This window comes from Acromyrmex echinatior, chromosome 7, assembly GCF_024713525.1.
Source record: "Acromyrmex echinatior isolate Ae372 chromosome 7, ASM2471352v2, whole genome shotgun sequence".
Taxonomy (NCBI): Eukaryota; Metazoa; Arthropoda; class Insecta; order Hymenoptera; family Formicidae; genus Acromyrmex; species Acromyrmex echinatior.
Window position 1 is genome coordinate 9,617,861 of NC_141858.1, and position 27,205 is coordinate 9,645,065.

The window sequence follows — 27,205 nt, forward strand, 5'->3', positions numbered from 1 at the left end:
TGACGGTGTTGGTGTGATACTTCTAGGGTGGTTAGAACATTTTTATATTTTTATAGTATCACTTAGGTTTTACTTTTTAATTCGATAGAATTTAACTTGATCGGTTAATATTGTAGCATCTGGATTTTAATTTTTTTATTTAGTTTTCTTCGAGGAGTAATAATTTTTGACAGCATTAGAGCTACCATTGTTTGAATTAGAACAAGAAGACCTTCAATAAGAATATCCTTGAAGAAAAATTAAAACTACTATTAAATGGGTTGGACACTTAGGTTTCGAGAAGCACATATATTCTTAGCACCTTTTTTATCTTTTTTTGGTAAAAAAAAAAAAGGTAAATTTGTATTTATTATGCGCTAAAAATCCTCTAACTCGAATATTAGGTATACAAAACGTGAAGAAAAGGAATATAGGTCTAAAAAAATAACAAGATCTTAAATATACAAATGAGAAAATGCATTTATTCACGTACGAAAGGGATGCAAAAGGAAATTACAAGAAATTTACGCGTATATAACACTAAAAATGCATTTACCGCCTACTTCGAGCTACCAATCAATTTTTTTATGGTGAATTGCGTAGCACTACAATCGCGGCTCGTTAAAGAGAGATAGTATCGGTTAGTGTAAATTATAAATAATAAACGTACGACGAAGAGGGAAAATACGCGATACGCGTGAAATATCGTCGTGTTCAAAATTATCGTACTTTGATGTACGATGTGATGGTCCGCTCGCCCGAGTCCGTTCATCGGATCCTTTTATAGACGGATTCCTGGATTTCGGGATGCGACAAAGTTGAGAAGCTCATCGCTGTCCTCGCATACGAAGGGCTTCACGTGATGGCAGGCCACATCGTGCCACTTGATGCCATCATTGTAGAAGTTGTTCAAGATGGACAGGCAGGATTCGTCGTTACCCTACAAATGAACAAAATTAAATAAGACCTGAAATTTAAAGTTTCTTCGAAAAGAAGACACTGAAGTTGAAATAATGTGTTTCTATTAAGCCTTTGTTTCAAAATTTTTTTTGGAAAAATCAATTTTGCTAAAGCACTTCAAAATTTAGTTAGATACAAATCTGCATGAACGTATCATGGAATTTTTTTCGAGAGAAAGGGATTTCTATCATCAATTCATTACATCTTTGTTCTTTGCTTACGTTAAAGAAGGATGAAATAATTCACTGTGTTACACACTGTCTATGTCCTTGCTGGGAAACGCCCAATTTTTTTAGATCATCAAAATAATTATGTAGAACGCTCAAACTTGTTACTAGAATGTCGAAAGTTGTGTTTATAGTATTGCTGTTACTTGAGATTCCTAATTATTTTCAGATTTGTATTTGTATTGCTAAATTATAGATACTTTAGTAAAATCGTTCTTTCCGTGTATTTTTAGAACTTGATGCATTCCACATATTATTTCAATAATATTGCATCATTCCAACAATATTGCAAACATTGCTGCAATATGTGCTATAGAATATTAATTAAAAAATATCATTACATTAAAAAATACTTTATTTGATTGTTAAAAATTAATGATGATTTACACAATTTTGAAACAAAAATATAATTTCCTATGATTACGAATAATTTTTTGCATTTATAAATGAAATATATATATTTAAGTAAAATTTTTACTTTAAAATATATACTTTTCTTTATGTAACATTAAAAAATAAAAGCTTTTAAGAAATTGTGTAAAATTCTAAGCGTATACCAAGCGTATCTCAATTTTTCTCAAGATGTTTTTATAAAATTTTTAAAGATCGAATTGCATGATCTTAAGTAACTTTTATATCTAATTGATAGTGGGAAGTCACGAGAACGAGACGCTAATAAAAATTATTAAAGGTCACATATGACAGCGCCAATAAATCTGGAGATGCCGAAAGCACTTTCACTCTAATACCTTATGAGAATATAAATCAGAGTTTCACGGGATATGTCGGCGCCGACAGAAAACGCGTTGCAATCAGATACCATGCTCAGTGAAATTACAACGAGACTTTTTTTATATTTTCGAATTTATTTAAAATCTCTTTTAAAATGATTTAAAAATTAAATCGTATTAAAAATTAAAAATTATATTTAACATAATTGCTAAACACGTGTCAGAGTTTGCACGAATTACGCTCATTGTATTAAAGTCATTACTATCTAAATACTTTGAAGTAAAGTTTTCTTGACAAAAATAAACTCTACCTGTGCAGCTTCACGGTTGTCTGGTTGCGGTTGACCATATCCTCCTGTGTTGCTCCAGTCTCCGGAATTACGTTGTGTCGTTGGACCAATCTTGGCACCAGATCCAGACCAGAACCACCCATTAATGTTCTGGGGTTGAAGATCAGGTCGATCGCAACCATTGAAGTTGCACTTACGGCCGGATGTCCAAATATATCTTACATTTCCTGATTAAACAATAAAACTTCATTAACGTAATTTATTGGCATAATTTTTTATGTTAAACAACTCAAAATGAAGAAATTGAGGCTATTAGGAAATGACGCTCTAATGAGTTCGCTATATATAAGTATTAATACAAAAACTATGTTTAATCAATGTTTAAAAACTCATATTTGATATTTATTTTCGTTATCTTCATAGTCAGGTCTTATATTTAAGGCTTTCTTAAATTTATTTTCAGGTAAGAGACCGGAGCTGCCAAATCGATTCAACTCACAATAATTTCATTAATATGAAAGAGTTTAGGTACATCATGATACATAACCCGTATCGTATCAATACGACGTACTATTAAGAGACAGGAGAGAGGCTGTGGAGATCTCTAGTCAAAGACGATATATGTGCATAATAACTGGTACTGTGAAAGTACAGTGTATGATTTATTAATCTGAAAATAGTCGTTATAAATTAAAATTAAATATTAATAAAATTTATTAAAATTAAATATTAGGTGTAGTAAAAAGAAATCCATTATTTTTCCAATGATTTCTTTTTACTATACCTAATATTAGACAGTAACTGATTGGATGTTCAGTTGAACTGCACAAATTTGATTTATCAGAACCATATTGAACAGATGTATCATAACTATACATCCATGCTTATATAGGTGTTCGTGGATCATCGAAGTGCAGCGATTTCAGAAGTCAAGGATAATAGATGGTAGTATGATTCAACCAGACGGATGAATCATTTCGAAACACTATGAAATTAGTTCCCGAATTCAGAGAAAAACATTTTCTTTTTCATCATAATTTTATGATATGCATTCTGGAATAAGATATTAATCAATAATAATGCTCATATAAGAATCATTTTGTGATTGTGGTCTAAAATTTGTTTAATATATTAATTTAGTCCAGTTTTAGTCCATTGCGACCTAAGATGGACGTTTTTAAAAAGTTCAAAATGATAATACTCGATGTTTTTAAAACATTTTAAAAATATCCATGGATTTAATCTGGATATTTCTAATATGTCCAAAATGTCCAATATGTACGTTTTAATATATTTTTAAAACGTTACTGTGCTCTCTGTATATATCATTTAGAGATTGACTCGTGGAAGAAATAATTAAATTTCTCATTGTGAATAATGAGGGTGTAAGCTAAATCATAAGGTTGACCTTACAATCTCTAAATGATAACTCACGGATACATTAATTATCTTCATCCGGACGTCCGCATCACTCTGACCGCAATAAGAACTCCATTCTTTAATTATAAAATTATTCGAAATGTGACAGTAAAATTTATTTAAAATGAGAATCGAGAAAACGCGGATAAATAGCTATCATTTTCTTAATAAGACCGGATGTCTTAATCAAATAATGTCTTATTATCCGAATAATAATTTTAACAACCTCGTATAAAATGTCACGTCCAACTTGGTATTATCATTAAGAAAAAATACGTATTCGTATACCTGTAATTCATTTAATAATACGTGATATAATTGATCTGTAATACAGATTGAACTTTATAGTTTACATACAATTTTATACGTGAAACTTTTTTGAAGTAATTCTGCCCATCAAATTTTATAAATTTGTATCTTGTGTACACGCATAAATATCTTTTGAATATGAATTATTATTTATAACAAATTCAAAGTTTGCGCATATCTGAGTTTCGCGTGAAACTTTAGTTGAGATAAAACGCAGCGATAGAGATATTAAACTTTTCGAAAGTATCAAACCTGTGTTTTATCATTACTCTGTTAGACATCACGAATTACACTTCGTTCAACATTTCCTTATTGTATCTTGATAAACAATCTGCGGTTTTCTAGCACGCAGAATCAACTTTTGATCTATCAGATAATTAAACAAGTGCATCCGCATTTGGATATATTTAGGTATAATCCGTTCATGTTACTAATTATTGTTGTTGATTGATAATCTAAATTAATTTAATGGTTAATTTATTAACAGTTATTATTTTACCATTCCTTTCTTTACATCACTTTTATGTTACATATATTACTACCAAAGAAAAACCTATATAAATTTATATGAATAACTAATAGATGATATTTATATGATATACTTATTTAAAAGGAGAATTTAAGGAATGTATAAAGTATATAAGAAGAATGTAGAAGATATAAGAATTACTAATTAAATAAAAAATTAATTAGAATTCATTTCTTAACATACAGCTACAAAGAAAAGGAAGCGAGACGATCATGAAAAATGCATATAGAATTTTAGTTAAGAATTATGAAAGCTATATTATCAAAACAAAAATATTTAAACAAAAAATATATAATGTTTTGAACAAAACATTACAACAATTACAATTACAAAAACTAGTAATTTTTAATATTTAGTGTAATATTCATTAAAGTTGATATATGATATCGATAGAAAGAATCAGAGCTTTCCATATTATATATTTCAACATTGCTTGCTTTAAACTAACATTGAGAATACAACCGCTTTAATATAGTAACAAACATATCGTTGACGATTCGCGAGAATTCTCGGAAGACAAATCGTTAAATTGCAGATGCCTACATAAAGTCCCTTTCACGTTAGTTCGTTCTTCTGAACGGGGCATCAACGGTCAAGTGAAAGTGACCCGCTTCGCCGAGTATAGGGGTACATGTGAGCATCATGTAGTCACCCGCGAATCTAAGTTGCAACTTGAATTCCTCGCCGAGCAGCCGACAGGATCAGAGGTCGGAGAGAAATGACGAAGAGAAATGACGAGTAGTCACTATCATTGCATCACCAAATTCGCAGACGCGCCTAATCGGACTATCCCGTGAGACTTAACCGCGCGGCAATGTTGTGTAATCAGATCTTAAATTGACCGAAGAGGATCCGCTTTTACTTCTCACGCGCACGGTTTTGTTAGAATCGCATCAGGACTGCCTAAAGATTGCGGCGCGGAAAATTTCTCTCGCGGGTAAGATGCAAAATTAGCAACGCTAATGAGAGATTCCATGTCACTAGCATCTCTCGAATTTCTGACGCGGTTCTTGAAAAGAATGACGAGATTATAACTAACGAGTTTTACTACACAAAGCGAACTTGAAATTCGCTTGAATACATTCTTCGAAAAATTGCGAAATACGAAAGATATTGATTATTATATCGTGTTTGTAAATGGGAAAGATTTCTATCTCACACTTTATAAATTATACGGTAACGGTACATGTAATTTGAATTTTTACAGAGTAAATTACCACAAAAGTAATTGAATTTGCATGAAATATACCGATAATTTCCTGATAGTCTTCATATTTATGCGAATAACAGATTGAAACATTCAAAAATGACATAGTGATGGTGTGCTTTGTATTTTTACAAGGTAGAAATCACGAGAAAAATGTATAAACATTTTATTAATACAACAGTGACATACTTCAGGTTATAAAATCTTCAATCGAATCGAGAGTGTAATTAATTTTTCTTTAATCTTTACGAGTTATCGGCTGTCTGATTGTTCTTGAAGATCGTCATCACGGATGTAGGAGGATAGATCAGAATAATTATCAAACAGTTATCTTTTATAACAGTATTAATAACCGAGCAATATTAATCGCATATTAATTTCCCTCTTTAAGTAAAATAACTTAACAGATCGTCAACGAATTAAATTTAATTTTCAACTTGATTTTATCATAAAATAGTCATTTCTTATTTTTAAATTAAATTCTGTACACTCTAAACGTGGTTATGATCGACGATTAACATAATAAAAAATTTGTCAGTAGTTTTAGTAAATTAAATTATAAGACATCCATTAATTCTTTTCACATGAGTTAAAATTAATTCACAAGATTTTTAATATATTTTTAATTGCTTTATAGAAATCAGTCGCATTTTCCTTATTTATTTAATTTTAGTAAAAAAAACCATCAAAAGTCATCAGAGGGATTTATTATTAAAGCTTAACGCGACAATAATTGGCTACATTGCTCGAATATAACCAACGATTAAATTTACCATTTATCAAACCTTCGATTATTGAAACCAGCAGTTCGCAAATCGGTCTTTTCTCAAACAGAAATTTTATTCGAGGAAGAGAGAATTACGTAAGACTGCAAATCTTTTTAAGGAATCAAAGTGCGGATTACAATGAAAAGTCAATAGATTTTGAACCTATCATCGCTCACCTCTTGCTAGTCTTTGCTTGACAAATTCATTCTCCTGAGGAGTCTCCAGGGACACGGCGTCCATACAATGACGACGACAGATGTTGCGAGCATCCAACCAGTCCACCTCGAGACTCCTAGTTGGTAGATGTTCCCAGCTGAAGAAGTACGAGTGTACAACTCCCCTACCATCCCTGTACGACGAGTGACGGACGCCTGGAAAACGAACACATTAATGAACACATTAATGAATAATTAATAATATCATTAATCACGATTGTTATCTATAATAATTGATTTTGCTGAGAGACATCTTTGTCAATTCATAGAAATCTATGCATTATAATATAAAATAAAAAGATATAAAATATTTATAATATAAAAAGATATAAAAATCTTTTGTTTAATGTGAAAGTGAAGTTACAGTAAAAAAACATTTCGCATTGGAAACGATCTACTCAAGTCGTTGTTAAAATTTTGTGTTGAATTTTTAACATGTTCGAGTGTTAATTTAAGTATAACATAATGCGATTATATTATTTAAATAATTTTTGTTAATTGATATTTAACATTTCTTATTATTAAAATAATATAATTTATGAGGAAATGGACAAATAATATAAAAGTAATGTGTTAAAATGAAAATTTTAAAATGAATGAATAAAATGTATCTTATAATTTAACATATTATAAATGTTAATTCTGCTAGAAAAATTATATGTTTTCACGGTTTGTTTACAAACTGTATCAGTATTACCTTACTTATGTTTATTTTTTTAAATACTATTTATGTTATCTTCTCATATATTCATCTTATGTTAAATAAACACACAAATTTGAGTGGACCGTTTAATCAGATTCATGAAATGTGTTAAATTTAATATAAACTTGCCACAGCAGGATATATATTTCATCTTTTTTTTTTAAAGACGTACTACACGTGTTCGTAGAAACATTTCAACGAGCAATTTCAGAATCACAAAATCGCATTTAATTATAGAAGAATAAATGGTGAGAATTTGATGACTAACGTGAGCCAGTTCACGTAAAGCGAGTTATGACACACAACAAACGTATTCATGAATGAAGAGCATCTTGCAATCGTTCTCTTTTTCTTTCTCTATTTTCTTTATTTATTTATTTATTTATTTTTTTTGACTATACGGTTTTCAGTAATTTTCCACCTAGTTAACTGTGCAGCCGCTAAGTTAAAGTATGATTATGAAATGTCACTGGAAATACTTACGGTTCGCGCAACTTCGCGGGTCAGGTAAGGCTAAACGACGCTGGGCATTTATGGCAACAACGCCGAGGAGGAGCAAGTAAATGGCCCTCATATTCCCGAACCTTGAACAGAAGAAGAGAACGTTCATTTGTATGGAAATTACGCAAGATACGTCAACGTCGAATCTTTGGGCGATTTATTGATGGATTTAATGACATAACAGTTTAGGATTCTCCGTACGCCGGGTGTTAAAAAGTTCCCAAGTTATTCTGTAAACTATTTATCTCGTAAAATTTGTGATTATCAGGCTTCACGAATTAAAATTTCATAAAGTGTTTTCATCTATATATTATATTTTTTTTTTTACATTACCGTCAAAGTAAAGAATGTTTGATTTTTATTATTGCAATGTAAGCGAGAAGATTATTTCAGTTACGTAGGACTATTACATTGCCTTACATAGAATTTCTAAATATATTTCAAATTCTAAATCTGTCACCTGTAAATAAATGCGATCATTAATCAACGCGATGCCGCAATTTCATATAACACGCATTGAAACGTGCCTGAGAGTGCAATCGTGTGTATATACACATACACCGTGAGTGAGAATTATCACGATTATTATTCCAAAGATTTCCATACGATCCAAAAACCTATGAAAAGCTCGAAAAATGTGCATTCTAAATATACCCCAATATATTGAAATACTTAAAAAAATCCCAGCTTCCTCAATTTAAAGAAAAAAGTACATTATAATGAGGAAAAAGCTGTAGCTATGTAATCAAATTGTATAACTTTTATTACGTTTAATAATTGATTAAAGAATTAATATTTATGAAAATCTATTTCGCGTAATCTGTCGCTAGAAAGAAGAACGCTTGGTGTTCTAAATTCAGGGAAACAAAAGAGCTCCCACACTTAGATAATAGTGTAAGACTTTGTACTACTTTTTATACTTTACACGGCGTAATTAAAGTAATTGCGAGTGTTAAAACTTCTTCAACTTTACGAAGTTTCGCTTACTTCTAATCACGAGAAAATCAGCTTCTTGCTCATTGCGTTTAGTTTCGCTTGTTGGAAAATATACCGAAGATATAATTAGAAATTTAAGCCTACTGGAAAGCCTTGACAGTAGGAGTTCCAACATGCATGATTTTATGCAGATGCTGATTACGTACAATTCAGGGTACTCGACAGAAATACCAAGCCACGTGTCGTACACCAAGGTAATATTATGGAATCCTTAAGAAAGTCGACAATTCTTTGAAACGGGAACACTGAACATTTGCCAACGCCATTGAGCGTGTTCAGCAGTTCGAGGTTACGGGGTTACAAGGCTTTTATGATGCTCGCATGTACTGAATTTGCAACGGACACAAATCTTAATTATTAAAATTTTTTATGCAGATTCTCGAGTCTTTTACGTAATTTTTAAAAACATGCTTTCGTACCTTCCTCAAATTAAATTATATTCAATTATTCTCATGAATTATACGAGAAAAAATTTAGTAATAAATAAATAACCAATTAAATAATAAGGGACTTGACATCAAGTTATACATGTATTTTTTATAAGATATTTTTAAGAAAACAATATAAATTATATATTTTTGATGAAGTTTGTTTTAATTCATCTTTCTAATTTTTTTTATAGTTTTATTTAATATATATTTAAAAAGTGTATAAAATTTTGTAGAGATAATAATTATTTTATATAAAATAATAAATCCATCTTTCAAAAAGTGATATTTATATAGAATTATTCTTTTAAATTATTATTAACATAGCATACTTTCAATTAATCAGTTTTCTAATTCGATTTAATTTTAGAACAAAGCAAAGTGACTAGCGCATCGAATTATAACTTCCGGATTGATCTCGTGCGACACGTAAATGTCGACGCTTCGTGATGGTTTTACTAATGATTGTCATCCGTCGAGGCGGACAAATGCGAAGCGAACCACTTTCTAGAAAAGTAAACGACACGAAGCCGTTAGCAAAACGCGTTCAGAGCAAACGAATAAAAACCGTTCTAGAGTTTCCCTAATCATTGTGCTGACCACATTGTCAATCTTTAGTTCGAAAAGTAACATTTTACTCAGTTTTAGAAGCTGTCGAAGAAAAATGAGTTGTATTTTCTCACGATCTCTTAATTTATCTGTAAGCTAAATTTACAAATGAAGTCGATAAATGAATATATATACTTGCAAAGAATCCTTCAAAAAAACAAAATTTTCACATCAGATACGTTTGAATAAAATGAAATTAGAAAGAGTAATATTTCTCAACTGCGTTATCAAACTAAACTAACTTTTAATAGTTTAATAAAACCCAAATAAAATTATTAATAAATTACAAGAATTTTTGTAATTTGTAAAGATAATCACAAGAGTGGTTGATTTATTTTTCTATAATGAAAAAGCAACGAGATAAATTTTCATGCAATTACCAACAAAAAGTAAAGATTGTGGGGTCACAAGAAAGTTATGTAAGAGGTGCTAGCAAAAGACAAATACTGAATTATTTATTATTAATTATCTAGTTTAACAAACTCTCATCTCTATGTACAATAATAATGTATGATGACTTGAACTTGCTAAATGTATAATTTAACAGTATTCATATATATTCACCGTCCCATCATCATACATCATAAAACTCACGACTCTTTCTTTTACTTCTGCCAATATATTACGAAGACAATGAGCAGTTTTTCGCCTGCTGAAATATACGACTCTATATAAAAGTAATTGGTATTTTCATATTAGAATAAATATCAATATTCATGAGATGTTGATGACGAAAAACGCGAGCATAATAATATCTCGTTTTAGATTAACACAATAGAATCTTAGCCCAAATAACACAATCAAATCTCTTGAAATGAATTAAAGAATGTAAAATTGAAAGAAACATTCAGAAATTATAATATAAACAGTTAAATTTTTCGGTATGTGTTAAAACAATGTATAATCAGGAGAAACAGCCATATGTCTCTCCCTTTTGTATTTATCTTTCACATAGATGATAGAGCGACCTCCCGCACTATTTTCTTCGCGCATTAAGTCGCTAATTAAGAATGGAAGCGTAAAAATTATCGTGCAGCAGTAATTAACGTAGTGTGACACGACGGCATACATACTATTAAATATATAGCACGTGAAATGGAGTGGATATCCAGATTGAAAGTTAATAGCTCACTAGAATAGAGGTTGATGGGTTATGGGCCGCTGATAATATATTATAACAATATAAAATATTGCGTTGAATATAATGATAGATTCTGAGATGAGACCGGAGAAAGGATATAAAGTGGAGTAACACGAATGCATCAAATAAATTGAAGATAAAACTGTTAACATCTCTTTCAGCCTTCTTAATTTTATATTTGCTATTACGTTACTTTCGCTTCATTTCACTTTGAAAGACTTAAGTTAATTGGTCTTTCTCTTTTATACAGAATTAATACTCCAAAAAAGTATATTCTATTTATATATTTCTGCATTTTATAATTATTAATATATAACTTTCGTATATTTTTATAATTATTTTTTTTTATAATTATTAATACATAACTTTCATTTTTTCTAAATAAGCCAAGATATATTTTGTGAAAAAATTGAAACATTTAAAGATTGACGCTTTAATTGTGCTGTATAATTGGCAATAATTGAAAATGTTTATTAAGATTGCAGGAGAGAAAAATATGAGCATATTAAATACATTACATGAATTACATCACAATTTGAAGAACAAGAGAAATATTCACTCCTACTAGTTAATTCTTTCACGCCACGCTGCTTTAACAAGCTAATTGATTACATTTATTTTTTTTAAACTTTTACAAATATACTTAGCGACAAAACTATTAAATACTCATTAGTATACTTTTATCATGAGATCTATGTAATGCATCAGAAGGGATTAACGATGTCTTAATAAAATATTATTAGATCTTCTCTCCAGATGTCAATTCAATCTTCCAAATGTCATAGCATTGGCATAATCAACAATTGTCAAATGATCTCGACAAATAATCTCTTTTTTGTTGGTATTACAAAATCACTTTCGTTATCTAGTGATCTTACATCAATGGTTCATGTTCTCGGCTATCCTGATACTCTATTGAGACGATGTATACATAGGATATACATAATTTTCCGATGAAGATACAAAAGAGAGAGAGAGAGAGAGAGAGAGAGAGAGAGAGAGAGAAGAGAGAGAAAGAGAGAATATATATTCTTGATGTTGCAAACAGATGCTATAGATTTGGTTGGTATCCAGTCTGGTTGTGCAAAATCCATTGCGAAAGAGTTTTTCTATGTACGAGCACCTCATTAATGTGTCCTCGCTCACCTACGCAATTTTCCTCTCTAAAATGCGTCTCCTTTCAAAAGCAGCTGTTTTTCCTTTTTATCTCTACACAATGCAGCTTTGACGCAACTAATGTTTTCTAATCAAAGAATAAATATATTTACAAAGAATATATTTACATTTTACTTTATCGCGTAATTTTATTTAGAACAAAAAATTTCAAAATTAAAGACTAAAAATTAATTGATTGATTTAAAAAATAATATATGCATACAAGCAATAAAAAGTACTGTTGAAAAATTTACGTAAATTTAATACATTTTGCGTGTCTCAAGTGGTTCACTTAAAATAATGTAGATATTAATTTGACACACAAGATGAATATGTTAGAAAAATATAACACAAATATTATTTAAAAAATAAGCACAAAAATAAACTGACAACATTTGTAAACAAACTGTGGAAATATATTTTTTCAGTAAAATTAACATTTGTAATATATTCAATTGATATATAGTATATTTTATTCATTCATTTTAAAATTTACATTTTAAAATACACTATTTCTACGTTTATTTATTCATTTATTCATAAATCATTTCGATACTAAGAAATATTAAATATTAATTAACTCAAACTATTTAAATAATCTTATTAAATTAATACTGGAATAAATGTTAAAAATTTAACAAGAACTTGAATGGATCATTTCCAATACAAATACGAAATATTTTTTTATTGTGTAAATTTCCCGATTTTAAATTTTATAGCCTATACATTCTGCTTGTTCTTTCTTTCAATATTTACTTGTTTACAAGATATATAAATTATGTACCAACATGAAAAATTAAAATGAAGCTGAATCAAAACTCGTGCTATAAAATATATGGAAATTTAGTGAGGTGCTAATTCTTCGTGCACGTGTGAATCAAAATACGCGGCATGCATAATTTACATATGATGATCATGTTAAATAACTTACGGATAACGCACGCACAGTTAAAAAAAAAAAGAATATATCTATCGACTTCGATCGAAGTCCAGTAACCCCATGACCACGTAAGTTGCAGCATTCTTTACGCGTCGATCAGTTTACTCGTTACGAAAATTATAGTGTTGCTTTTCCGTAGTTAGGAACAGTTTCTGATCGAATTTATGCCTTCCTAAAAGTTACACGTAATACAATCTAGAATAGGAATTATAGTTCCTTGGTGTTTTATGGATCCAATCATTAACTATAGCAGTTTCTAACCGAAACTCTTCTCACATTATCGTCTTTCATTACATCCAAACGCGGAAGCACACCGATATTACAACGTATCTCTTATTATATAAAACGGCAACTAATTAATGTAATTCTAAGGTAAACCGCTAATTCATTGTGGCACATCATTATATTGTTTCTTGCAAATCGCGAGACATGATATTTCGTCAGTTTTTTGAAAATAGATGGGGATGTTACGTAATGACAATTATATTAGCATTGCTTTTATGTAGGCAGGGCGGAACTAAATTTAATGATCACTGAAAGTTACTCAATATCGTTTTGTTATGTCATTTTAGGAAGGTATAACTTTGTAGAACAAAATTACATCTTTCGTCAGGCACCTTTTCGCTTTTTACCGAGAAGTAGACAGAAGTATATTCAAAGTTTCAAATGAAGTTTATGTCAAATTACAAAGCTACATTGAAAAAACATTACGATTGCCACAATCAGAAATAATGATAATTTTCGCCCATCAGTACATTTGGTTGTGATAACCATAAGAGTATACCTTAACCATTAAGATATGCCAATCTAATTGTTATTACAATACTATAATTTTTATAATAAAAAAATGTATTGATGGGCGACTTTTGGTCGTGACAATTGTAGCCATTTTTTCCATGTGTCAGTCTGACTTTTGTTTCAAGAATTAGACAAAGTCAAAAAGTCTATTTTCTGTAGTTAAATTAATGTATACTTTTGAAACTTAAAGATTTGTGCTCTTTTTGTACTTATTGCTTATTTTCAACTTTAGGCCCTTAGAAATCTGAAATAGTGTCCTATTTGCACTGGAAATGTAACTATTTCGAAATCAATGAGAAGGAAAAATTAATTTCGAAAAATTGGATTTGTTCTCATTTTACACTCACCAATTCAAATGTAGGGCATCATAATTTTAAAAAACATAAAAATGTAATAAAATTATTAAAATGTATTAATAAATTGTATAAATGTAATAAATATCCTATGATCATAAATGGATACAAATATGATGGAAAGACAGTATCGCCAGTGCACGCCATTCAGGACCAACTGATGGACTTACAGACGATGATTGGTCGCGATGACTTTAGAAACGAGTCTGAATCGTCCACGGCCAGTGAAACTTGATGTGATTTTGCAACGCATCCTTTTTTTATCTAATTTTTATCGGACAACTGACTTTCCTCGTATCACGATTGCCAGTCTCTGTGAGGGGGGGGGGGGGCTGCGACTTTCTAAACCGTTCGTGACACTCGCATCACGAAGTGGTGGATGAACATCGCCATCGAGAATATACAACGTTAGACCTCTTTCGAATCTCTACAGTGTATCGCAGATTACAACCAAACCAAGCATTTTCAACATAATACAATAATAATCTTGATACAAATGTTAATAATCACGGAAAAAAACAGAGTGAGTGATTCAGCAAAGCTATAACTTGCTACGTGAATTCAATTATAATTTAAAAAATTTGATGGTTTAACAAAGCAATTACATCTGTAAATAATCATTAATACTAATTCAGTTAATTCTTTATTACACTGAAAATTGCTAATGAGTTTTCTTCATTACAGTAGGAAAAGCATGTCACTTTACCTAGCATATTTTGTTAAAAATTTTTCACTGTATCTATATGTATTATGTATATTGGATTGATTTTCATAGAAAATTATCTTTGCTGTATTAATAAATTTATTGTGCTATTTTACAACAAATATAATCATCTATAATCGTTTATATTATTCAACTGTATAACTTTGTTAATTTAACATAGAAAAATGGCTGTCCGTATATTACGACTATAAGCTTGCTAAATCAGTTTTAAGAAATTTTTAATTGTTTTAATAAATCTTCTTCATCTCGCTCAGATTTATAGGTGTTATTATAATAAGTCCAGATTCTGAATCTAATGGAAATTTTTTCTAACAGAATGCAAATGAGCGATGTTTTATAGTCCATGTATGGAAGAATTCCGGAATTTCGGAATTTTACGTACTGGCTCCTTCACGTGATGTATATCAATGATAAATTTAACTCGCATGGAAATGATTTTTAATGTAATTAAGACATTATATAATCAATTATGTATGAATGAGTAATACAGTGTAAAATTTTGTACAATATACTCGTGATATAACTTCGGGAGGCTCTCCGAAGTTATGTTACGAATATATTATAGATATGAGAAACCATTAAATTTGCATACACATTACACATTAATAAAAATGCAAAACTATCAATATTACAAGCGCAGAATTACATTTTTTTTATTTTAAAGAAACTAGACTAAGAGATATTGGCGATGAAAGTATAATGGACTTTTGATGAATAAGACTCCAGGAGCAAAAGTTATAGCTTTGTTCTCAGCAACCAATTGATATGGTACATTAATCGAGAGGAAAGTTGTTCCAGAATCGACTCATTAGTCCGACTATTCTTACTAGGAGATTGGCAAGACACGTGTATTGCCTAAGGACTGCCATACGCGAAAAAGAGTCCTGCTTCAAAGGTATACGATCTTGAAGTTTGAAATAACGCTTTTAGAAATTGAATATTGGAAGATAGTTATTAGTTACTTATTTTGAGTGTTCTGTTGTTCATTACCTTTAATACTCAAAGTAAGTAATTAATTATTATCTTTCAGTATTAAATTAGATTTTTGTAAGGCATATTTTTATTTATCGCAAAGAAATATCACAAAATCGCCATTTTGCGCCTAATTATCTTTTATTTTTTTTTAACTACTAATTATTCATCATCTTTTTGTAATTTTTCTATTTCTGAATCGCTCTAAAAAAATATTTAATTTAATATTGATATCATCTTTTTAACATTTTTACATAAAAAGTGCATATAAGAATTTAGCTGAAATATCGATCTTAAATTATTTAAAGAATTCCTAGGTAAAAACTTTCGATCTCTTCTACGATTTAAATACATTCCGCATTATATGTACTTGCTTGCACAAACTTAATTAAAAGTTTTGAATTATCTATTCTTGTCTATTATAAATACCAACTGCTCTTTGCATCATGAATGTTAATTATATAGCCTTCAGGTATCATAACATCTTGCGTGTGTGCATAAACATTAAACGTTTTACATTTGTAATACGAAGACTAATTCACGACGTCGGGAATGTACTGATTAAGGCTATATGTCTCGCGGCATAACCACAAGTAATATTACGAATATCGATATGATTTATATAATCATAAATCTATTATTACGCATAATGGAACAGTGATAGTATTAGATTTTATATTTCTTCTTTCTGGAGAACTTATACAACTAATAATTCCATTTTTTATAAATTGGTTATCGATTTCAATTACTCTCTTTATCTTTTATCTTGATCAATTTAGAAGACTCAATTAAAGAAATCGTGAGTTTCTCTCCAAAGATTAATTTAATTTAATTTAATTTAATTTTGTTATAAATTGTCACATTTATCTAGAAACTCGCTTCGTTTTGCAACATCATCACTTTTATTTTATTACATTTTTTTTATCATGTGATAATTATTTACAGCTAATTTACAGCAAAGAGCTTCGTATGACAAGGAAAAATTAAATGAAGACGTACTATTAGCACACTGTTTTCTTTTCTTTATTTTTTTTTAAATAATCGTCAAGAAGACAATGTGTATTTGATATGTTTAGCTAACACTTGCGGTTTGTGGTGATCTGTGAAGATATATCACATTGTATCTTCTGACGAAGATTAATACATTCGCGGTTGGAAGCAGATGTTCTCCAGCCATTTACCTTGCCATTTTCGCAAAGAAATCGATATCTTAACGGACCTATAATTCAAGCGCAGTACTACAGCAATTTGTTTCGTATTTACTAGTTATGTTGTAACAAGCTGCGACGTAATAATTTGTCCAATATATACTACTTGTGCGACAGTCGTTAAAGTAATCATAATGATCGTTCAGTTATGGAGAAACGTTTGTGTCCTAAACAGCATACAATATTTATGATATGACATAAAATCTTTCGCTTACAAAATATAATTGCAAAAGACAAAAATTTCTCACTTTCCTTTTACAAATTAAGGAAGATAATATATTGAATATTGAATCTCATAAAAAAGAATATATATATTAAAATAAGTAGAAATAAAATAAGTATAAAATAAGTAGAATGTAAAAACAGTAAGAAAAGTTTGAATTGTTAATAATTAAAGAAAATGTGTAGAAAGTGTAAAAAAAATATTTGTACAAAAATCCGTTTGTTAGTTTTCTTCTCTTTTATATGAACATTTTAAACATGGAAGAGACATCTGCACATAAAATGTAGTAAAAATAAAAACTGATTCTCGGTTTTTATTTTTCGGCGAATTACACTTTCCGCTTGGAAAAGAATAAAAATATCACTGAAAATGTCACTAAAAGGTCTAAAAATAAAGGTCTAACTAAATTTTGTTTAGCGTATTGCTGCAATATTAATTGTAAGTAAATATTACTAACAACAATAATAATATTAATAGTAACCGACTGTTTGGTAAACATTAGAAAAGTAATATAATAATATTTTAAAAATTAGCGTTATTTAGCATAATTTAGCAAATTTTAACTCTATTAACTAAACATTTGATTAAAATTATCTTATTAAAATTTTAGTAATTATTACCTAGACTTGATTATTATTACTTCTTTTCAATGATGGACTCGGCTCATAGTTGATTTTTATTTTAAGACTGAAATAATATCAATACTAATATGGCTCTGTAATCAGCTTAAATTTTAAGATATTTAATTGTACTTAAGACAGTCTTAAATATAAGACCCGACTACAAATACCAGAGTGTCGAATTTCCATTTCAATTCAAGGATCCTCAAGAAATCCGTGTGTTAATTTGCCGAAATGTCCATCGCACAGTTTCAATCATACAACAATCTCTTCCACTTGGGCGAGTAATCGCAGACAACTCAAAACTGTCGACCGTGCACCTGTTTGACCTGGCGTCAAGCTTTCCCGGTATTTGCCGCCGTTGCCATTCACGCGAACAGAAACGAGAATGAGAATGAGTATGAGAATGAGAACTGTAGGTATAGGATAACGACATCACGGAGGTGTGAGAGTGTACGTAAACGAGCGTATACGAGCGTGTGTGCGCGTGGACCACATCACCGTCGTCGTGACCGTTAGCTGGCCGGCTTTACGTTCCAGCCGGACTCTCTTCCAGAAGTCTTATATAGTTTGTCCGAGGTGGACTTTTGTTAACGGCAAACGCCGTCGACGTATCCCGCATACTGCGGGCCGCGTCTGGATTCTGGGGAATCCAATCGCAAAAACAAGACGGGCGCGAATCAAGTCCGCAATAGAAAAGAGTTGCAGGGCTTTGAACGCATCACTCCAGGTCAAGTCAATAATTACGGTGACTTATTCCTAAATCTAATTAAATAAGTAAAATCCTATATTCGGCCAAAGCGAATCTCAGTGCTTAAATATTTTTCTATGAATTTGTATGCATGTTTGATTCTGCGAACTGCTCGTAGAAGTCCTTTTGTTGAAAAATGCAATCATGAGAATCAGATATGTGTATAAATTCACACAGAAATATTTAAGCACTAAGATTTACTTTGATCGAATATATTATAGAATTCTCTTATTTAATCAGATTTATTCTTACATCTCCAAATTCTTATCATATTGTTTATTCCTAAATATTTCCAAGTTTATAACTGTTAGAAGTCTATGCATTAATTTTTGAAATTTTCTTGCGCAATATACCCAAGATAACTTCCACATACAAACACAAGTCATCGTAACATCAAATTTACGTTAAAAATAGTTGCAAATTTGATTATTAAAAGTTAGTTTTCAATTAATCATGTATCATTTTGACGTCATTTTAATATTACTGTGATTATAATACTGTGATTATTGTTCTGTTTGAACAAATATATTGTTCTTACATAAAACTAAATTTGTCGCAAATAGTTTCTACAAAAATTCGTTCAATACATTAAACATTGAAATCTTAATTAAAAAGGAATTTTCCGTAATATTATTAAGATAAAGAACAAAATTGAGTTTTAAAAAAATTAATAAATCTAAAAAATAATTATCTAAAATAAAAAAATTTCTTTTACAATAAAGGATGTATGATCATCGTATCGATTATCCTTTTGTGTCGAATATCGACGAGATTCGGTCAATTTGGTGGGATAATCGCAATTTTGTTCCCCTTTGCTAATAATTCTCATCGCCGAGAGAGAGAGAGAGAGAGAGAGAGAGAGAGAGAGAGAGAGAGAGAACTCACTCGATACTCAAATAAGAAATGAGCTCATGACTCATATCGAGGATCTAAAAAGCGGAGATAGCAATCTCGAGTTTCGGCTTTTAATTACGCGTTTCAGTTGGGTGAGTTTCTTCGTAATGACAGATGTCACGCAAAATTACTTCCATTAAAATCACGCTCGTATCTGTATTTGACACAGTTCTTTATTTTACTTATTTTTTACTCTCATTGAACTATTACCGTTAGCCTTATAATGTACTGTATTTTACTTTCGTGCATGGAAAGAACGATTCTGCCAACATATTTAAAAATTGAACTAAATACACACAGATTTAAAAATAATTTTGTTAAATTCTATCAAAATAATTATGTAAAAATTTCAAGCACGGTGAGCAATGCAACAAAAACATTAACATTGTAGTAACTAAGTTTGAGAGTCATATATATAATTATTTTATTTTAGTCTTACATTATTATTTTGATGATTCGATAAAATTTCAAATCTGTTTTTAACTAATTTCTAAATATTTCAGCAAAATCATCCTTTTACGTATCAAATAATTTTATATATTAAGTGTTGGAATTAATTCGTAGCGTTTTTTAATGAAAGAATGTTATTTATTTCACATGAGCATTAAAAAATACATTAATGAAAGTACTTCCCATCACTTCCCATCTCTTGTAAAACGCTACGAATTAATTCCAACACCTAATATATATATATTCAATATATATATTCAATATGTATATGCAAGTACAGTTGTAAAGAACAGAGTACCGTTCTTTAGCATGTGCCATATGTGGAACGCTATGCGCATTGGTATCAAAACTCTTAACTTTCTATATTTACACTCTCATATACTTTGATAATCTACACTTGTGCTTTTAAATTATTTTAAAGCCGGCAGCACAATTCAGCAGGTTTCACAAAACTTTATTTAATCATCTTTCTCTATTATTTAAATATCAAACAGTAAGTACAAATATTTAATGCGAAATTAATTAAAGAATTTAAAACAAAATGAATAACGTTATCAATTTTTTAAGAGAGTCTCGGTTAAAAAATGTTTCGGTAAAAAATCGAAAGTTATACGTTATTTAAAAAAGTCTTCGTAAGCTTATGAGTCTTCGACTTTAATTTCATTCTCGTGTTAACCGATGACAATACGATAATAATGACTTCACAATAACAACGTTGATCTCTTTCCTTCTGTTTTGCTTCGCACAATGAACTCTTATTGACGTGTCAACCTTAACTCGTTACCCACATAAAATGTCGAAATCCTATGATAGCACGAAGTGTACAATCATGTACGCTTTCCATGCATCTCTCTTTGTGTGCAAGATCATTGCAATTATCTTAAAAGCGCAAAGTTTATCTCACAAGGAAACGTGACGATTTTGCGAGGAAAAGGTCGATTTCCATTGACTGTAGAATTTGATGATAAAAAAAATATTTCTTATCAATAGATAAAATATAAAACATTTTAAAACATACAAAAAATTGTGACAAAATTCAATTTTAATAAATATTTGTTTAAATAATTATAAATAAATATTTATTTACTGTAAGTAAATGTTTATTAGTACTATTCACAAAGAAATATGTATTAAGATTTGGTAATTTTTTTCAATGCATATATTAACATGTTAAAATTGAAGAGAACCTTCTCTAAATCTATCGTTAGAAAATCACGGAGAAGCACGTATAAGTGAAAGGAGAATTCAAAGGTAATGTGGACCATTAGGAGAGAAAAGAATTTACTCAAAAAAGAATTTACTTCGCGTAAATAATGTGTTTGATATTAGGAGTATATGTGTGTGTGTAACAAAATATATTAATAAAGATATTTAAAAAATGCAAACGCATATCCGCGCGATCGTTTATGTAATTGTACTTTACTTCAACATACCGCAGTTAAGAAATGTTAAAATGTCAGGAAACTTTCTCGGTACGAAATGAAGCATATTTCGAAACATCTATACATCGAAATCATTTATGAACCTCAAATCCTCCCGGTGAGAGGTAATGTAAAGTACTTTTTTTCATAGTGATGTGAGAAACATAAATAACAGATGTAAATATTCCAACATTAGTTTCACGTGTTTCAAATAAAATAATATTTCATCAATTCAAGAAATTAAATTACTCGAGCTATTAGCTCGTAAAAAAAATAAAATCAATTAATGATCGAGATCAGTTAATTATCAATTAATTTGAAACTCATACGTGATGAAAATAATTTCTCGTAGTTATTTAATTACATGTAAAAAAATTTCATTAACTCTACGATATAATTTATTATTAATATTTTACTGATAATTAAAATAGATTGGCATTTTCGAAAATGGCTTTTCCATTTATTTTTCATCCCTTAAATATAGAATTTTGTTTTTATTATAGAATTATAAATGTAGAAGCGTATTTTACTAGCAAAATCTTCTTAATATTTTCTTAAATATTATTTCTCTTTATTAAAATTATTTTTATCAAATAGTAAAGTTTGATCTTAAATTAATCTGCATTACTAATATTATCCATATTTATTTAGTGCCTTCTAATTCTTGTTATAATACATCTGAAAGTATTCCATCTTCACTTGTAAAAGATTGATAAGCATCATTCTATTCGAGTGATTCTCGTTCTTCTCACCATTCAAGATTATGAGGAAACTTGCGGAACAGGACGAAAGCAATCGAAATAGGGACACGTAACTATAAACATGATGAGCAGTTTTGAAGATACTTGCAAAACGCGGTCATATCGTGATGATGAAGAAAAAGATCATTCAACGATGCGATATAATTCAATCCGATTTTGTTTCGATTAACTAGTTTCCATAAATTCGACGAATTGCTTGCCACTCATAAATCGAACGTATATCTAGATATTTTTATAAAAAAAGATAACAAAATTTGACAAAAATCTGTCGTTAAGATTTACTCTTTACTAAAATTTAAGTCAGAAATTTTCAAACGCCATGAGAAAAATTTTGTATTAAATAATTTATATTGTGTATATGTAACAAATCCATCGAATCTTATATGTAAGCTTACATGTTTTTTTGCGAGATTGTAAGCATCGTGAAAATTGTTTTCGGATACAAAATCGAGCGGATCCGTTAGCTACAACTCTCAAGATATGGCACTTTACACCTTTAAACTTTCACGAACGACCCTTTATTTATCCTGATAAATCGTGCGACAGAAACATCGTATGAGATGTAGGATAACGAGGATATATCTATCTCATATCTTAATAAATTATTATTTATTTATTTATGTCTCTAACACGGATATTAAATTATAAATTAACAGTGGTGAAATGGAGAAATTAAGAAAGTGTCGCAAGCAATTAAGAAGAAAATGCTAAGCAAAGAGAGAGAATAGGCATATCGCCAAATAATTTACATCTTAAAACTATATTTAAAAATTTTCGTTAATTATATTGAATAATAACTGGCTAATAACAAACTTGTCTAATTCACATTCTTTATAGGAATATCGTTTCTAATTACACACTTTCTTCATTAACTTCATCATATGTTGGTATAAAAGTAATAATATTGTGTTCACCTTTCTAGCTATTATTAACGTAATTATATGACACATCAGAGACGTTTTCACTATCTAAAAATTAACAAGGAATGGTATGTAACTTTCGATCTTGAGAATATAGCACTGCACTTTTCGAATCTTTCAGCTTGAAACTTAAATATATAAGTAATAATGGATATTAAAAACTTGCAACATTTTACTTGAAACAAATTGCTTGAAATTTTGCTGAACATTGACATGCAATTCTTTAGAAAATTTGTTATTAAGACTACCATCAAGTGTAGAAGTCTGCATTAAATTCACTTAGAATTATATATAATTAGATAATTATGCGTTTAATTTTTTTATAGTGCACTAAGAATTAAATCGATTTTAATTCCTTTCAAAATACTTTCAAAATTAGAATAAAATACCTAATATTATCTCTATAAATTACAAATTGAATAATATACGTTAGAGTTAAAATAACTTTCAATCGCATTAAGTAACAAAAGCTCGTAAATTGTTGGCGTAACACCTATTTTTCTCTCGACGTATTCTCGCGTCCAAAACGGAGAATGTTCTAACAAAGACAGGAATTTCCCGAGCTCATGTTAATGATTATGTCATATCTTCGGCGAGTTAGCACTGTTAATTCGAATCAAAAACTCAGATTTTCCCATCTTTGATATCATAGATTGTAAGGTCTTAATTCCGCGAATGTGTACACATGCATTGATAAAATCAGGATTTAAAACCGGTATAATAGTGGAGAGTTCAATGCTCGATGTCGCACAGAAAGGTGCACTTTACGTCTTACATTTCCATCAATTTAAAGATTCGGATACATATAATGCTGATCATTAATTTATGAATATTTATAGAAAATTTTTTTAATTTTACACAGAAAGATAATATAAAAATTCAATGCAAAAATTTCTTTCTGTTACAAATAAAATGTTGAAAACATAAAAGAAGTAAACAGAATTAAAGAATGATTTTATTGAAGTATCTAAAAATTTAGTTAGATACAAATTTAAAAATAATTTTGTTGGACCATCAGAGTAATTATGTAGGACACTCAAACTAATTGCTAGATTGTTAAAACTTTTTATAATATTGTCGCCAACGATTTAGTGTTTTATATAATTATTTTGATAGTCCAACAAATTTATTATATTCATATTTGTATCTTGCTGAAGTATTTAAATTTTTGATACTTCAGCAAAACTACTTTTTCATGTACTTTATAAATTATGAACTTCAATTCCATTCTCGCATTGAAATTATCAAATAAAAATTCTTTATTTTTAATAGACAAAAAATATCCAATTGTTCCTTTGCTGAAGTTAGTATGCTGAAGTCGAAATGTGAACTCGTATAGTCCTTGAATAAATAAATGTCGTACTTACGAAGAAGCAACGGTCCTCGAAGATGCGATGAAGTTTTAAAGCTGACAGTCTTCCTCTTCCTGCTTTATTGCCTCTTCCGCTGGCTCAGGACTTACCTAGGAACGAGATGCGAGAAGAGTCCTCGAGTGCCAGACGACGATGACGACAAGAGAAAGAATCCCTGGCAGTGATGCTGGCCGACGAATTGCAAATACGAGGAAGGAATGACTGACGGTTTCGCGATGAGCCGGTATATAGTCGGCCCACATTCCCTAGTGGTACGAGTAACCTAAATTTCTCCCACCAGAACGAGACATCATCCTCATCAGGTAGACGTTGAGTCCTCCGCAGGTGGGATATACAGCCCCACCTGTGCATGCCCTGTCGTCGACATGCACGGTGTACACGGTTAGACTCGTACACACCGATTCGTAAGGTGATGGTATTATCGTCCCCTTCGTCATGCCTCCGCTTCAAGTTGAGACCGATCGACCAACTGATATTTGTCATTTCGAAAACTTCTTTTCTTCGTCTCGGCGATACGATCCTCGAGAGCGCAATCCCGTAGCTAGAAAAGAAAAATGTTGAATGACGATCGCTTTGGTTTGCGTTGTAAATGTCAGTTATGCAATTACAATACGATTTTATCGATACCGTCGTTGTTGGCAATCGGCCAAATATTTATTAGACAATAATTGACGTTCTTCTTCTTCTTCTATTTGCTTCCCGGTTTTTCGATTCACAGCTACAGATCGCAATAGTATTATACAATTTTTTCATCAAACCAAAAGGCCCAGTGGAATTGCTTCTTTGGAGAGAAGGGAAGCACCGCTTCTTATTATAAGAATAATATATCTTTAACTTCCGTTAGTAATTGTCGTTAAAAAATGTGCTGAAGGAATTGGCATGATATATGTTTAAACAAAATCAGTAGTCTTGTCTATTAGAATGTCTTAGAATAAGTTTGGACATCCGGCAAATTTTGACCGAGTATCTGTTATGCAATCATTTGAGATTGAGACCGGAAAGTTGAAGGGAACGTGACATGAAGCGCAAAGAAGCGCAGCGGATTTCCGGATAATTGGGAAAGAACAAGTTTCCAGAGCAATTTAATTGAATGAAAGACTTTCTAAGAACATCCCGAAGGAACTTTGATTCTCCCCTCCCTCTCTCTCTCTCCCTCTCCCCTTCCCCTCTTTTTTTCCCTCTCTCTCCCTCTCTCCTTAACAGCTTTATATAGGGACAAATTCTATAACTACTTGTTTAATTCTATCGCTAATTCTATCGTCATGTATTTTATAAATTTTTAGCTTTTCTTAACTCATATCTCACTATATTAAGGGGATCCTAAAGCGAAGCCCGAATTCTAATGAAGTTATCAGAGGTGACTGTTTTTCCAGCATATCCATATGTTTTTATATACTATCACATCAATATCTCATGCAACCTATGATACAATGTACGATCGCAATTTTCATATAACAAATTTATCATGATAAAGTGTTTAAGTCTAATTTTAAGAACTCAACGTTATTTATTCGTGCAAACTACTATAGATTACTATTTCGTAAGTATCCACAAGTTGCAAACTTTCGTAACAAGCAAATATTGTCACGAATTGATAGCTTGAGACGCCAAGTTATATTAAAAAAAAAAATAGTAAAAAATATATCAATTTCAAAATTTTCGGTCTTTCTCGGCATAAACTTCACCTCACAAACATATATTAAGCGTATACTTTAATCTGAAAAAGGATATCGAATCTGTGAAAGAGAAAAAAGTATTTGATATACAAAAATTATATGATTTAGTTGGTAATACAGACGGCTTTAGAATCCTCTTAACACGAAGTCTCGACACTTTACGTTTCTGTAGAAGATATATTGGGCTTACACACACATGAGCACGTACTTATTAACTCTTACATGGTACACATCTTATATGTTTATAGCTTGAATTAATTTAAAATTTTTGGCTTTTCAAATATACCTAATCCATTTTATGAATCTTTTTATATTGTTGTATCATTGTTGGGCACTTGAGGAGAATATATAGAATGTATAATATAAACAGACCTCTCTGATATAAATATCGATTTTCTCTGATAAATCTTCAACTTCTACTTTACGCATTCGGCAGTCGCCTTTCGATTTATCACAAGGATTTCTACATGGTTGTCTGAAGGAATGACTGTTATCTCGCTGTCGAGTAATTCGAAAGGCCGTGCCTCGTGACACCAAAACTACTTACACAACTGGGACTATAAAGCAGTATAGTGACTACGCAAGTATTCAACAGTCAATGATAATTCCCTGAGAATCACTTCAATCGCATGTCCTATCGATCGATGCTCAAGCGACTACAACATCCTCATGTTTCTTCAAGACCTCTTCGCGATGACGGGGTGGCGTCAGCTTTTAAATCATACTTATCGTATCCCTGACAAAATAAAAAGGAGTCGAATGTAAGGGGAAAGTGACAGAAACGTAAACAAAGTTATAAAACTTCTAGTAGATAAAAATTGAGACAATAAAACTCTTCGACATTTCCTTAGGTAGCAAGCTGTCGTCATTTTGACAGTGAATCATTTTAAATTATTGACAGCAGTGAATTATTTTAAATTATTGATTATGTGATCTATTTAAGTAATAATGACGT

At 30.3% G+C, this 27,205-nt stretch overlaps 1 protein-coding gene across 2 annotated transcripts; it reads right to left on the reverse strand.

Annotated features, from left to right (window-relative positions):
• Positions 1 to 441: 441 nt before the first annotated feature.
• Positions 442 to 26,994, reverse strand: CTL5 (C-type lectin 5). 2 transcript variants are annotated; one of them, XM_087407999.1, is made up of 6 exons: positions 26,798 to 26,994; positions 24,569 to 25,115; positions 7,820 to 7,920; positions 6,595 to 6,789; positions 2,209 to 2,414; positions 442 to 919 (listed from the first exon to the last, which is right to left on the reverse strand). In XM_087407999.1, exons 3-6 carry the CDS (start codon positions 7,908 to 7,910, stop codon positions 761 to 763), a joined length of 651 nt encoding a protein of 216 aa, XP_087264125.1. In that variant the 5' UTR covers positions 7,911 to 7,920; positions 24,569 to 25,115; positions 26,798 to 26,994; the 3' UTR covers positions 442 to 760. The 2 variants fall into 2 exon arrangements, with proteins under 2 accessions (XP_087264125.1, XP_011068288.1); XM_011069986.2 differs by lacking the exon at positions 26,798 to 26,994 and having other exon boundaries at positions 24,569 to 25,125.
• Positions 26,995 to 27,205: the final 211 nt, after the last annotated feature.

Excerpts from the sequence above, each read along its gene's own strand:
- CTL5 (XM_087407999.1), bottom strand. The coding sequence starts at position 7,910 with ATGAGGGCCATTTACTTGCTCCTCCTCGGCGTTGTTGCCATAAATGCC. Across the intron at positions 2,415-6,594 it reads CAAGCAAAGACTAGCAAGAG|GAAATGTAAGATATATTTGG; the intron begins GTGAGCGATGAT and ends TTGTTTAATCAG. Across the intron at positions 920-2,208 it reads ACAACCGTGAAGCTGCACAG|GGTAACGACGAATCCTGCCT; the intron begins GTAGAGTTTATT and ends GTTCATTTGTAG.